The sequence below is a fragment of the Heteronotia binoei genome, chromosome 15 (genome assembly GCF_032191835.1).
Source record: "Heteronotia binoei isolate CCM8104 ecotype False Entrance Well chromosome 15, APGP_CSIRO_Hbin_v1, whole genome shotgun sequence".
NCBI lineage: Eukaryota > Metazoa > Chordata > Lepidosauria > Squamata > Gekkonidae > Heteronotia > Heteronotia binoei.
In genome coordinates this window covers 2773913-2789171 of record NC_083237.1, presented here as the reverse complement: position 1 = coordinate 2789171, position 15259 = coordinate 2773913, and the positions used below count along the sequence as shown (strand labels likewise).

The 15259-nt window shown below is 50.2% G+C and overlaps 1 protein-coding gene across 1 annotated transcript in view; it reads right to left on the bottom strand.

Annotated features, from left to right (window-relative positions):
- Window positions 1–854: 854 nt before the first annotated feature.
- Window positions 855–15259, bottom strand: part of CLDN7 (claudin 7) — a 28075-nt gene continuing 13670 nt past the window's right edge. Inside the window, exons 2-4 of the mRNA XM_060256647.1 lie at window positions 12286–12450; window positions 7953–8037; window positions 855–2342 (exon numbers count right to left, since the gene is read on the bottom strand). Coding sequence (XP_060112630.1) covers window positions 2171–2342; window positions 7953–8037; window positions 12286–12450 — 422 coding nt within the window. The 3' untranslated portion in view covers window positions 855–2170. The remainder of the gene's footprint in view (window positions 2343–7952; window positions 8038–12285; window positions 12451–15259) is intronic.

The window sequence follows — 15259 nt, the reverse complement described above, 5'->3', positions numbered from 1 at the left end:
TTTGCCGTTTCGCACAATAACACGCAGTCGCAAAGCGCGTTATTCAGGGTGTGCGTGTGTGCCTGGATACATTTTGCCAGGTCTGACTCAAGAAATATCTGGGGACTTCGGGGTTGGAGTCAGAAGTAACACAGTGACAAGCGCAATTGAATCGCGAAGGGAGTTCTGGCCATCATTTAGAGGGATCGCATGCCTTTTAAATGTCTTCCCTCCATTTGGAAATAATGAGAGATGGGGGCACCTTCTTTTGGGGCTTATAGAATTGGACCCCCCGGTCCAATCTTTTTGAAACTTAAAGGCTGATTTGAGGAGAGGCACTGGATGCTGTGCGGAAAATTTGGTGCCTCTACCTCAAAAACAGCCCTCACCCGGAGCCCCAGATACCCATGGATCAAATTTCCATGATACTCTAGGGGAAACGGTCACCATAGAGGGTATAATGGGGTGCCCAGCATGATGTTTCCTGATAACCCTGAAGGGGGGGGGGACCTCCAAGCTGGAAGATCCCCTACCACCAACTGGGGATTGGCTACCTTACCAGAAACCCAGTTGGGGCTTGCTACGGTTGCCAGAGTCGGGGCGGTCCCAGAATTACAACTGCTCCCTAGATGACATGAGGTCAGGTACCCTGGGAATGGCTGCTTCAGAGGGTGGACTCTTAGGCATTGTATTGCATTGTGGTTTCCCCCCCCTCAGCAGACTCCACCCTCAAATCTCCAGGAATTCCCCGACCTGGAGGTGGCAACCCTATCTCTGAGCCTGTGTCCCACTGCTTTTTGCTTCCCTTCCTGGCCTCACACTGCTAGGAAATACGCAATATTTACACACAAAGCAGAGCACCGACAGTCAAGGACGACTTTCTCCAAAAAAAGGTCTATTTATTCTGTACAAAAAAATATCAGTTCCCAGCATCACAAAAACACACACGGGCACACACACACAGCCCTAATGAGTCACAGCGCTTTAAAATAAGGCAAACGTTTTTGCTTGAGGATCACGTCTCTCCTAGGCAGCCCTGCCTCGCGAGGGTGAAACGTTTCCCCTTCTACCTCCACTAAGCAATGAAAATAAAACATCGGGAAGGCTGATATTTCTGGACATAGAGAAAGGTCTCAGCGCATATTAGGGCCAGCATTTAGAGATGAAGCAAAGATCTTAAAAGGAAGAGTCCTTTTTTTGAATTAGATGGTCAACTGGAGGAAGATTTCGTACTAGCATCTCTGTAAACTACGTAAGTCACTGCTTCTCGGGGCACACCCCCTTCTCCACAGCTCTCCCTTTTGATAGTGGGAATCCCTGAACACTGGGGCTCATACTAGGGATCCCATGCCGCAGAAAATTTAACCGCTTATACGCTCCTTTCCTGCTCCCCTCAATGGTACACATTTCCCTCTCCCCAGAATGAATGTCAGCCTTCCTTCGTTGAGATCCAATTCCTGTCTGCCTCCACCCCTCCCAAACTAATGCCCTATTGCAAAAGTTGGAGGTTTGGGGATTTGACGGTAGGGCTGCAATATGCATTTCCCCCAAATAAATGCCCCGTGATGGAAGGCTCTGCAAACGCTCCAAGTTTGATCCGTCTCCATGCTTTGGGGTTCAGTTTGCTGGCGTTAAGAGGCGCTCCACCGCTTGCTGACGCCACATGCTCTAATCTACCTAACGCCCCTCAAGATTTGCATCCGTTAAAACCCTCGGAAAAAGCAATCGATCTGTAATCCTGTGCTGCCATGATTCCACGCACTCCTGAGTAAATGATTCAAATCGTACATCGATGCTACACAATTCCGCGCAGGAATGCATCCTAAACTGAGAACACGCTATAGCGCAGGAAAAAAAACCCCTCAAGATAGAATTAAGGCCCCTCCGTATCAAGCCAGACCCCCACACGTGGCTGAGCAGCGGTTTGCTTTGTAGATGCTCCCCCCCCCCCACCTTGGTAGAAATGACACTGGTATCCTCTAAAAAATTACAGGAGGTTTAAAAAAGGATTTTAAAAAAAAAAGTCAGATAAAAACTGGGTGCCAAACGAAGGCTATTAAAAGCGTCTCTGAAGGGGCCCAAGGCCTGGCGGAGTCCAGAACTCCCCGGACATGGAAGAAGGTCAGGGGAGGTCTAGGCGGGCCAGGGGGTGATCCGCAGGACTGGCTCACGCAGCTGCTTCAGAGCAGGACTAGACGTATTCTTTGCTACTGGGAGGCTTGGAGATGGCCTTGCCCTGGGGGTATTGACGGCCGTAGGCAGAGCCGGTTTTCCCGGGACAGGAGCAAGAAAGGAGGGCGCCTCCAAGGATGACCAACGCTGCGCCGGCCCAGCCAATGAAAATGGCAGAGCCAAATTCATACCTGAAAGAGAAAAAAAACAACAGAGAAACTGAGATGCCAGGGCAGCTTCTGTGCGGTGGACGATGGTGATATTGGGTTTATATCCCGCCCTCCGCTCCAAATCTCAGAGTCTCACTGCAAATCACCGTCTCCTTTATCTCCCTCCTCCACAACAGACACCCTGTGAGGTGGGTGGGGCTGAGAGGGCTCTCACAGCAGCTGCCCTTTCAAGGACAGCTCTGCCAGAGCTCTGGCTGACCCAAGGCCATTCCAGCAGGTGCAAGTGGAGGAGTGGGGAATCAAACCCGGTTCTCCCAGATAAGAGAGCTATGGCTGACCCAAGGCCACTCCAGCAGATGCAAATGGAAGAGTGGGGAATCAAACCCGATTCTCCCAGATAAGAGCCCGCACTTAACCACTACTACACCAAACTGGCTCTCACCATCTCCTTTATCTTCCTCCCCCACAACAGACGCCCTGTGAGGTGGGTGGGGCTGAGAGGGCTCTCACAGCAGCTGCCCTTTCAAGGACAACTCTGCCAGAGCTATGGCTGACTCAAGGCCACTTCAGTAGGTGCAAGAGGAGGAGTGGGGAATCAAACCCGTTCCACACCCTTAACCGCTACACTTAACTGGATGGATACAGAAATCTCCTGCGCAACCTGCTTTGGGGCGACCCAATTCAATCAAGGCGGATTTGGCACAGAATGCAGCCTCCAAGTTGGCAAAGTCTCTTTGGATGGTGGGAAAAGGGCTCCGCACAGCAACAAAGGAAGAAACTGGGTTCCCTCGTGAAGGGGAGAACCTGAAGGCTCCCAGCGGTTACACAGAAAGAGACAGCTATACAGAAAAGTGACATTGCAGCAAAAGGAAATAAAACTGTATAAAAGTAACAACTGTGTTGATACAAACCTTGGCTTGCTAGTCTGTATTTTGAAACAATTTATTATCAATATTATTGACAAAAAATACTGCACACTAGGTGCCAGATTTTAACAACACGGGCAAAATTACAATAGAGGGCCTGATGTCACAAGAACAACAGCAGCAGTGGATCTCCTGGGTCACGATCTGTTTCTGTTCGCCTTCTGCAGGCTGCAGTACGCTAGGGGAAGCCTTGAATTCAGTCATGGCATGCCCAGCAATTCCTTCAAATTTATATTTAGACACTCTTCAGCTTTTACAATTGTTGTATAGAGTCCCAGGGGTGGCCAACGGTAGCTCTCCAGATGTTTTTTTTGCCTACTACTCCCATCAGCCCCAGCCAGCATAGTCAATGGCTGGGACTGGTGGGAGTTGTCGACAAAAAACATCTGGAGAGCTACCGTTGGCCACCCCTGGAGAGCCTCAGAGATCCACAGTCTTCCATTAGGGGTTACCCTTGGTCAGATTCAAAATGTCTCTGTGCTAAGATCTCCTGGGTAGGGTTGGCAAAACCCAAGTGGGGGCAGGGTAGTTTGGAGGCCCTCCCCCTGCTTCCAGGTCATCAGACAGCGGGGAGGGGGAAGGAAATGTAACTGCTGGACACTCCATTATTCCCTATGGAGATTGATTCCCATAGGGGATAATGGAGAATTGATCCATGGGTACCTGGGGGTCTGCAGGGGCTGTTTTTTGAGACAGTGGCACCAATTTTTCAGCATAGCATCCAGCGCCTCTCCCCAAAATACCCTTTAAGTTTCAAAAAGATTGGACCGGGGGGTTCGATTCTATGAGCCCCAAAAGAAGGTGCCCCTATCCTTCATTATTTCCAAGGAAGAGAAGGCATTTAAAAGGTGTGCGGTCTCTTTAAATGTAATGGCCAGAACTCCCTTTGGAGTTCACGAAACCTTGCTCCTGGATCCACCTGCAATGCCTTCCGGCTCCACCCTAAAGTCTCCAGATATTTCTTGAATTGGACTTGGCAACCCTACTTCTGGGATTACACCTGATCTCCAGGTATCAGAGATCCATTCTCCCAGAGATAATAGCCACTCTGGAAGGTGGACTCTATGGCAATTCTACCCCATAGATCAAGGGTGGCCAATGGTAGCTCTCCAGGTGTTTTTTGCCTACAACTCCCATCAGCCCCAGCCGTTGGCCATGCTGGCTGGGACTAATGGGAGTTGTAAGCTAAAAACATCTGGAGAGCTACCGTTGGCCACCCCTGCCATAGAGGTCCCTCCTCACTCCAAAACCTATTTTGTTTTGCTTTACTTGCAGCATTGGCCACGGCCTTTTATTTTGAGATCTTGGGAGTGACGGGGGTGGGCGTGGGTGGTCCTTCTCTCCTATCCACCCTCTTTTCCAAAGAAACAAAAAGATCTAGGAGGCTGCTGAGAAAACAGAGCGCCATCGCCAAGGACGCTCCCCTGTCAAGCCCCAGATTGGCATTCTGTATCCAAAGCAGTTGCTAAAGTCTTGTGCCGTTCCTAATTGGCAGGTTCCTTCCCAGCGCTCAACCCTCCATCTCGACAAATTAAACAATGAAGCAATCTTGTCCAATTCACAGTACAAAGCAGCGAACCTTAAAGCCCTAAAGATCAAAGCAGTTTTTTAAAAAGAAAAAGAAAAATACCAGTAAATTACAAAATGAAAGAGTAGCCGAGATCGAAGAGGCAGAGGGCTGCACTGCCCAAAATGGTGCACACATTTTTTTGGGATAAATGATTGGCACAGGCGTAACACCTCGATCAGTCACATAAAGCAAAACACGCCAAACCTGCCCAGCTGAAGTATGTTTTTTAACTGCCCTGCCGGTGAACCCTGAAGAGTTCAGTTCGGAAGGGAGATGTGAAGTGCGAAGGATTCCCACTGCCAATCAAGAGCACAGGAGGAACAAAATTGTTACTGCCAAGAAGTTACCGGGGGCTGAGCTACTTGGAAATTGTTTTTGCTTTGCAGCTTAGTGGGCCCAAGAAGTATTATTTCAACTATGCCGTTAGCACCCACGGTTTCTTAAAAAGCTACACAGGTCTCTGTCTCCAAAGAGGATACAATACAAAATGGGGAATGCAAGCAGGGCTCCTTCTTCCACTGATCCAGGAAAAGCAAGCCTAGGGTGACAATTTTTGCTTTCTTTGCTTCACACCTGGCCTTTCTATCCAATGGACGCATAAACGCGTGAAGCTGCCTTTTAATGAATCTGACTTGTGATCCATCAACGTTAGTCTTGTCTACTCAGACTGGCAGCAGCGATTTTTTCCAGGGCCTCAGGCTGAGGTCTTTCATATCCCTTACTGCCTGGTCCTTTTCAACTGGAGATGGTGGGGATTGAACCTGGGTCCTTCTGCATGCTGAGCAGATGCTCTGCCCCTGAGCCACGGCTAGGGTTACCAATCCCCAGGTGGGGGCAGGGGATCCCCCGGTTTGGAGGCCCTCCCCCCGCTTCAGGGTCGCCAGAAAGCGGGGGGAGGGGAGGGAAATGTCTGCTGGGAACTCTGTTATTCCCTATGGAGATTTATTCCCATAGAAAATCATGGAGAATTGATCCACGGGTATCTGGGGCTCGGGGGGGGGGCTGTTTTTTGAGGTAGAGACACCTAGTGCATCTCCCCAAAATATCCCCCAAGTTTCAAAACGATTGGACCAGGGGGTCCAATTCTATGAGCCCCAAAAGAAGGTACCCCTATCCTGGAAAGAAGGCATTGAAAAGGTGTGCTGTCCCTTTAAATATGATGGCCAGAACTCCCTTTGGAGTTCAATGATGCTTGTCACAGCCTTGATCTTGGCTCCACCCCCAATGTCTCCTGGCTCCACCCCCAAAGTCCCCAGATAGTTCTAAAATTGGACTTGGCAACCCTAGCCATGGCCCTTCCCCGAATTATTTAGATCCCAGAGGGCTTTTCTGCCTAGGCAACAGGGTTGCACTGCGCAAAATGGTGCACAAATTTTTTGGGATAAATGATTGGGAACTTTTGGTCTGTCCTATTCATTCTGCACTGCTCTGCATGCCATGCTGTGCTCCCTTTTAGATTTCTGGTTGGTCTTCTACTGTCCTAATTCTGTTGCACTGTTTCTCGAGTGTCCCATTTTACAGATTGTATTGGCTCGCTCTTGTAATCTGACTTAAGTCTCTCCGAGAAAGACAGGCTATACCTAACATAAAAACAGATCTTTCTTCTCACCTCCATTTTATCCTTACGACAACCCCATGAGGTAGGTTAGGCCGTGAATGCAGAGGCTTAAAACTCTTATTATCTATTTAAAACATTTGTTGGCTGCCTTTCTAGTCTGCAGGACTCAAGGCGGCTCACAACAGAAATACAACAATGGTAAAAAAAAAAAAACATATGAACATATGAAGCTGCCTTATACTGAATCAGACCCTCTTTGGTCCATCAAAGTCAGTCTTGTCTACTCAGACTGGCAGCGGCTCTCCAGGGTCTCCAGCTGAGGTTTCTCGTGCCTATTTGCCTGGACCCTTTTTAGTTGGAGAGGCCAGTGATTGAACCTGGGACCTTCTGCTTACCAAGCAGATGCTCTACCACTCAGCCACCGTCTCTCCAGACAGTGAGACACACAGACACACACAAAAACCGCAACTTAAAATCTCCAATTAGAACTGCCAGTACTAACATTAGCCAAACACAGCTCTCAATAAAACTGTCTTCAGCTGCCTCCTGAAGATGGAAAATGAAGGGGCTAGGCACACCTCTCCAGGGAAGTTGTTCCAGAATTGTGGGGCTGCCACCAAAAAGGCCCATGCGGGGATGGCTGGGGAAGGGGTTTCCCAGTGGGAAGACCCCCCCCCCCCACACACACACACACTTCAGTACACTAGGTAAAGCCTGGAGTTCAATAATTGAATACCGAGTTGCAGTTGGAGCCTCAGAAATCAACCATCTTCCATTAGGGTTTGCCATGTGTCAGATTCAAAATGTCTCTGCGCTAGGCTCTAAGCCCTAATGGAAGACGGTTGATCTCTGAGGCTACAACTGCAGCTTATCTGCACAGCAATTGCAAAAGCTGGAGAGTGCGTAAGAACAAATTTGAAGGAAGCACTGGGTATTCAATCGTTGAACTCAGCCTGAAGAAGGCGAATGCAATGGAGAGTTACCTAGGCAATCCGTTGCCGCTGCTGTGGCTGTAATGTCAACCTTCTATTGCAGGGGTAGCCAACGGTAGCTCTCCAGATGTGTTTTGCTTACAACTCCCATCAGCTCCAGCCACCACGGCCAATGACTGGGGCTGATGGGAGTTGTAGGCAAAAAAAAATCTGGAGAGCCACCGTCGGCCACCCTTGTTCTATTGCAATTCTGCCAATTTTTGTTAAAATCTGGCATCGAGTGGTTTTTTTTTGTTAATAATACGGATACCAAATGGTTTGTTTCAAAACATAGAATAGCAAGCTTACTTCTATACGGTTTTTTCCCCCCCTTTTGTTACGATATCGCCTGGAGGTTGGCAAACGAAGAGCAAGTGATGTTCATTGGCGGAAGACAGCCGCCAAAGACAGAGAAAGGGACCAGAGGGTGGGCTGGCTGGAAAACAGGGTCAGAATTTGGACAGAAGGGAGGTCGTGTGCTCAGGTTCTCTGCAGGAAAGGGATTCATTAGGCTGTTCAAACCAGTGAGATTTGGCACTCCCCCAAGGGTAGAAAGGGCATTCCTGAAATTCCCCAGGCACCTCCCCCACCTCTTGGGAAACTCACTTGGTATTGACAGGCGTCAAGGGGTTGTAGAAGTCCGTCACAATCTGGTTCCCGTACCATGAGCACGCAATGAGGGAGCAGAGGCCTGCAAAAAGAGAAGCGGAGGTTTAACGTCTGCTCCATCCCCTGTTTCGGCCACCTCTTCTTCTTCCCACTGAGATTCTGGGTCCTTTCCTCTCTGGGCTCAGCGTCAGAAGTGATTTTGCTGGTGCCATGAACTTAACCCCATCAATCTTCCATTTAGAGGCCAGATCCGCAAAAGGGAGCGCTTTCCTTTTGCAATACACAAATGTAAAGAGTGTGGCGAATGCACGCACATTATTCAAGCTTCCACTGGCCGTCCTACAGCCTGCCGATGACAAACCCACGTCAGAAAAATCCCCGAATATCTCCTTGCGCTGGAATACTTCTCATTTCATGACCCTTCCCCTTAACAAACAGTTGCTGCCACAAACAATTCTTTTGTTTGGTTTTAGTTTATTCCATTTATATCCCGTCCTCCCCGCCAAGGTGGGCTCAGGGCAGGTTGTTAGCTCCGGTCCACAAAAGCTTTCAGCAAAAACGTGAGGGTCCTTAAAGCGCTACAAAAGCTCAATATTTCTGCTGCGACAAACGAACGTGGAGTCCCCTTTGGAATCTTCCCAAATTACGACCATCTCCCCACCCCCTCCCAGATGGCTGACACATACCAGGGGCAGGCTGAAGACCTCCTGCTATTACAACTGAAGACCCCCTGGACAAAGCAGGAGCCAAGTTGCACCTTTAAGACGAACCAAGCTTTATTCCGGACGTCAGCTTTCGTGTGCTCTCTAAGCACATTTCGTCAGATGAGGGGATCAGGTATATAGTGCCCACTATACCTGATCCCCTCATCTGATGAAGTGTGCTTAGAAGAAGAAGAATTGCAGATTTATACCCCGCCCTTCTCTCTGAATCAAAGACTCAGAGCGGCTTACAATCTCCTATATCTTCTCCCCCCAACAACAGACACCCTGTGAGGTGGGCGGGGCTGAGAGGGCTCTCACGGCAGCTTCCCTTTCAAGGACAACTCCTGCGAGAGCTATGGCTGACCCAAGGCTATTCCAGCTGCTGCAAGTGGAGGAGTGAGGAATCAAACCTGGTTCTCCCAGATAAGAGTCCGCACACTTAACCACTACACCAAACTGGCTCTCTTACAATCACCTTCCCTTCCTCCCCCACAACAGACACCCTGTGAGGTGGGTGGGGCTGAGAGGGCTCTCACAGCAGCTGCTCTTTCAAGGACAACTCCTACAAGAGCTATGGCTGACCCAAGGCCATTCCAGCAGCTGCAAGTGGAGGAGTGGGGAATCAAGCCCAGTTCTCCAAGATAAGAGTCCGCACACTTAACCACTACACCAAACTGAAGAAGATATTGGATTTATATCCCGCTCTGTACTCTGAATCTCAGAAGAGTCACCATCTCCTTTACCTTACCTTCCCCTCCAACAGACAACCTGTGAGGTGGGTGGGACTGAGAGGGCTCTCACAGCAGCTGCCCTTTCAAGGATAACTCCTACGAGAGCTATGGTTGGCCCAAGGCCATTCCAGCAGGTGCAAGTGGAGGAGTGGGGAATCAAACCTGGTTCTCCCAAATATGAATCCACACACTTAACCACTACACCAAGCTGTCTCTCTACACCAAGCTGGCTTAGAAAGCGCATGAAAGCTTACGTTCTGAATAAAACTTGACTGGTCTTAAAGGTCCAACTTGACTCCTGCTTTGTTCAACTGCTTCAGACCAACACGGCTGCCCGCTTGGATCTAAGACCCCCTGGAGAAAATGGTCAGTTTGGAAGGTGGGGCCTCTTGGCATCTCCTCTCCTCAAATCCCCCCCGTTCTCAGGGCCCACCCCCCATATCTCCCAGTATTTCCCAACCTGGAGCTGAAAACCATACTCTTTTTTTAATAAAACTTTTAAAAACGATATACAAGTGCAGTCAAACGTTCACAAAATACTTAACCCTTTAAATCCCACCCCCCCACCCCCAGACAAAAACCTATAACAACACATCTATGCCATTCTCCTAGGATCAGATTCAGATAGGGCCCAATGGCCAGTGGCTGGGGCTGATGGGAGTTGTAGGCAAAAAACATCTGGAGAGCTACCGTTGGCCACCCCTGAGACAGGCGAAGTTCAAGAGGCAGATACAACAAGAAGACATTAGGATGAAAATCAAAGGTGGCATAATAAACTCCCTACACAGAGAAGACACACAGAGTTCAAAAGAACTCAGCTTACAGGATGCCCAAGGTGAACTAACTTCCCAGAAAAAGAAGGGGAAAGGGGAAAATACCTCCCCCCCAAAAAACCCCCCTCATATACACAATAAAGCCAAAACACAATAGCAAAGGTGTGTCTCTGCTTAGGCTGCCATGACTGTGTTGGGAAATCCCTGGAGACTTTGGCGAGGGCGGGGTTTGGAGATGGGAGGGGCTTCAGCATGGTCCAATGCCCTAGAGCAGGGGTGGCCAATGGTAGCGCTCCAGATGTTTTTTGCCTACAACTCCCATCAACCCCAGCCAGCATGGCCAATGGCTGGGGCTGATGGGAGTTGTAGGCAAAAAACATCTGGAGAGCTACCGTTGGCCACCCCTGCCTTAGAGTCCCCCCCTTCCGAGCAGCCATTTTCTCCAGGAGAGCTGATCTCTGCCAGTTGAAGATCATTTATGAAAGCAGGAGATCTCCAGGCCCCACCTGAAGGTTGGCAACCCTACCACATCTCATCTACTGCTCCAGGAAGGGATGCCGACTTTCCACATCCACAGTCCTCACTGTGCTGTCCTCAGCAGTCCCTTGGGGGACTTGGATGGAGAACCGTCCCGGGCATTTTTATCCATCGCTTCTATTTAAGAAACCCCATCAGAACAATAGGACACCCTGCTTGCCCTCCACAAAAGCCAGTGTGGTGTTGCGGTTAAGAGTGTCAGGTTAAGAAGTGGGAGGCCGGGCTGGAATCCTCCTTACTCGGCCCTGAAAGCCTGCTGGGTTGACCTTGGGCTGGTCCCATCCACGCCCTACCTCGCAGGGTGGTTGTGAGGATAAAACACGAGAGAGGAGAAGGATGGAAAGCGCTTTGGGTCCCCCCTGGGAAGGAGAGCAGAGTATAAAGGGAGTCCATCAAGAAACAAAACAAAAGCCGCCCTGCGGAAACTGTGAGAAATGGGCCTTCCGTGTCCTTCCTGCCAGGTGAATCGACTCCACCCCGACCTAAAAGCGTCAGGTAACAATGCTCGACGAAGCAAATTGTGTCTCGGAGCAATGAAGATGTCGGCAGAGATGTGAAAGAACATTCACTCATTTATGCAGCTAGCTGGCCTGCCGAGAAGGGTGTGGCTTGAAAACCAGCCAGACGAGGAAGTGAACTGTGATTTTACTCCAGGGCTTCCATTTCTCCTGGGTTCTAGTCCAACCCAGGAAATTCAGAGCTGCTTCTCCTCTCCCCCCACCCCACACAGTCCCCCCCTGCTCCATGCCCAGGGAAAGGAAAGGTCCCCTGTGTAAGCACCAGTCGTTTTTGTCTCTGGGGTGACGTAGCTCTCACAATGGTTTCACGGCAGACTTTTTACGGGGTGGTTTGCCATTGCCTTCCCCAGTCATCTACACTTTCCCCCCAGCAAGCTGCGGACTCATTGGCCGGACCTCAAAAGGATGGAAGGCTGAGTCGACCTGAGTCCCATGCTCTATAACTTGTTCATAAATGATTTGGAGTTGAGAGTAAGCAGTGAAGTGGCCAAGTTTGCAGATGATACTAAATTGTTCAGGGTGGTGAGAACCAGAGAGGATTGTGAGGCACTCCAAAGGGATCTGTTGAGGCTGGGTGAGTGGGCGTCAACGTGGCAGATGAGGTTCAATGTGGCCAAGTGCAAAGTAAAGTTGCTTTCTTTCCCTCCTCTTATCTATTTGCCTGCCTGCCCACTTTCCTGTCTTTCAGCTCTCAAACATCTGATGTTTATTCTATGTGGCTCTTATGTTAAGCATGTTTAGCCACCCCTGCACTATACCAGAGAGAGAGAGAGATGAGGGCAGTGAATGATTTAAACATAGATATTATCTATCTAACTCTTTTGAGGCCTGGCGTGACACGCTGTCATGCAGAAAGAGGACTGCAAAAGAAGGAAGAGGATGCAACACGTAAGAAGCTGTCCATCACGCGCTGTTTGGTAGACTCTATGGTATGCCATCAACTCAGCCCTCTGAAGATGCCCTTTCCTCCAGGAGAGCCCAGGTCCCAACGGAGGCCAGAGGCTGCCCAGACCGCAGGCAGAGGCCAAACCAAAGACAGCCTCTTCCGGCCAGCTCTCGTTCCTCACCTGCAATGATGAAGACGATGCCCCCCGTCATGGCAATCCGGGCCTTCGTGACTTTGTTTTCGCCCCCACAGCGGGTACACTTCATGCCCATGGTGGCCACCCCCATGGCGACCACCCCGAGGACGATGGAGACCACCATGAGAGCCCGGGTGGCTTGCAGGGAAGCTGGAAGAGAAGAGGAGGAGGGTCAGACGAAGCAGAGGCGGTGAACACCACAGATCCCGGCATGCCCCACATCACACAACTAGGGTTGCCAATCCCCAGGTGGGGGCAGGGGATCCCCCGGTTTGCAGGCCCTCCTCCCGCTTCAGGGTCATCAGAAAGCGGGGGGAGGGGAGGGGAATGTCTGCTGGGCACTCCATTATTCCCTATGGAGATGTATTCCCATAGGAAATAATAGAGAATGGGTCCACGGGTATCTGGGGCTCTGGGGGAGCTGTCTTTTGAGGTAGAGGCTCCAAATTCACAGTGTAGCATCTGGTGCCTCTCTCCAAAATACCCTCCAAGTTTCAAAACGATTGGACCAGGGGGTCCGATTCTAAAAGCCCCCAAAGAAGGTGCCCCTATCCTTCATTATTTCCTATGGAAGGAAGGCATTTTGAAAGGTGTGCGGTCCCTTTAAATGTGATAGCCAGAACTCCCTTTGGAGTTCAGTGATGCTTGTCACACCCTTGTTCCTGGTTCCATCCCCTGTCTCCTGGCTCCACCCGCAAAGTCCCCAGGTATTTCTTGAATTGGACTTGGCAACCCTACACACAACCCAGCCCATCCCCCTTCCAAAGAACCCAGGAGTCCTGGCTTTCACCCCTCTGGGCTTCAGAAGCCCCCTCCAAGTCCATTTTACTGCAGATGGGTGTGGACAAAGGGGCTGTCCGGTCTCAGCAGACTCACAGAGACCCTGTAGGGCAGGGGTGTCAAACATGCAGCTGGGGGGCCGAATCAGGCCCCCAGAGGACTCCTATCCAGGCCCCGAGCAACTGTCTGTCAACTGCTTCCTTCTCCCTCTCTCTTGCTGCCTGGGTCACACCACCACGTCAAAAGTCTGTGGTGAAAATGTTGTGAAAGCAACGTCACTCCAGAGTTGGAAACGACTGGTGCTTGCACAGGGGACCTTTCCTTTCCTTTCTCGGGAACCCAAAGTAATTTACATTGTCCTCCTCTCCTCCTTTTTATCTTTACAACAACCCTGTGAAGTGGGTGAGGCTGAGAGTACGGGACTGGCCCAAGGTCACCCCTGCAAGACTCCATGGCAGAGTGGGGATTCGAACCCAGGCCATTGGCCTGATCCAACATGGCTTCTCTTCTGTTCTTATGTGACACAGAGTGTTGGACTGGAGGGGCCACTGGCCTGATCTAACATGGCTTCTCTTATGTTCTTCTGTGACACAGAGTGTTGGACTGGAGGGGCCATTGGCCTGATCCAACATGGCTTCTCTTATGTTCTTATGTGACACAGAGTGTTGGACTGGATGGGCCTTTGGCCTGATCCAGCATGGCTTCTCTTATGTTCTTATGTGACACAGAGTGTTGGACTGGATGGGCCTTTGGCCTGATCCAACATGGCTTCTCTTATGTTCTTCTGTGACACAGAGTGTTGGACTGGATGGGCCGTTGGCCTGATCCAACAGGGCTTCTCTTATGTTCTTATGTGACACAGAGTGTTGGACTGGAGGGGCCATTGGCCTGATCCAACCTGGCTTGTCTTATGTTCTTATGTGACACAGAGTGTTGGACTGGATGGGCCATTGGCCTGATCCAACAGGGCTTCTGTTATGTTCTTATGTGACACAGAGTGTTGGACTGGATGGGCCACTGGCCTGATCCAACAGGGCTTCTCTTATGTTCTTATGTGACACAGAGTGTTGGACTGGAGGGGCCATTGGCCTGATCCAACATGACTTTTCTTATCTTCTTATCTTAAAACCAGGGGTTGTTTTTCCAAGATATTCCAAAGAAAAGTTTCTGCAACCCTTTCCAGGGAAAAATTCAAATCAACACCCTCCCTCGGAGGTTCAATCTGCTTCCAGTCACTGACCACTGTCGGGTGTGTCTGTTTGGGCTTTTTCACAGGGCAGGAAATGACAGGTGACGGCAGAATGACAGACAGCTGGGTGAGAGTCAATAGGGTGGAATTCAGTCCCCGCCGGAGAAGAGCCAGCTTGGTGTAGCAGTAGGATTGGGGAGGCCTGGGTTCGAATCCCCACTCTGCCATGGAGTCTTGCAGGGGTGACCTTACAGCCTCACCCACCTCACAGGGTTGTTGTGAAGATAAAAGGGAGGAGAGGAAAACAATGTAAATTGCTTTGGTTTCCCAGGAAAGGAAAGGTCCCCTGTGCAAGTACCAGTCGTTTCCAACTGTGGGGTGATGTTACTTTCACATTTTCACAGCAGACTTTTTACGGGGTGGTTTGCCATTGCCTTTCCCAGTCATCTACGCTTTCCCCCCAGCAAGCTGGGGACTCATTTTACCGACCTCTGAAGGATGGAAGGCGGAGTCAACCTGGAGGCGGCTACCTGAATCCAGCTTCCGCCGGGATCGAACTCAGGTCATGAGCAGAGGGCTCTGACTGCAGTACTGCAGCTTTACCACTCTGCGCCACGGGGTTCCCAACAGAGGTATAAATGAAACAAATAAAGTGGCACCCGGGCGGGGGGCGACTCTTAGCATCCCATTCTGCTGCTATCAGGCCACGCCCCCCCCCAAAATGCCAGAGCTCATTAACACAACTCATTTGCATCTGCCACACCCGGCTGACATCACCGGAAGGTGAACTAAATTACATCAGCTCAGCAGTTACCTTAAAATGCTTCTGGAATAATAATTGTCATCATAAAGCCTTACTCCCATAATACTTTTTAAAATACTTTCTCCTGTGTGGCCGCAATGTCATGACCAGGGCTTTTTTTTTTAAGCGGGAACGCCCAGGAACCCAATTCCGGCTGGCTTGGCATCAGGGGGTGTGACCTAATATGC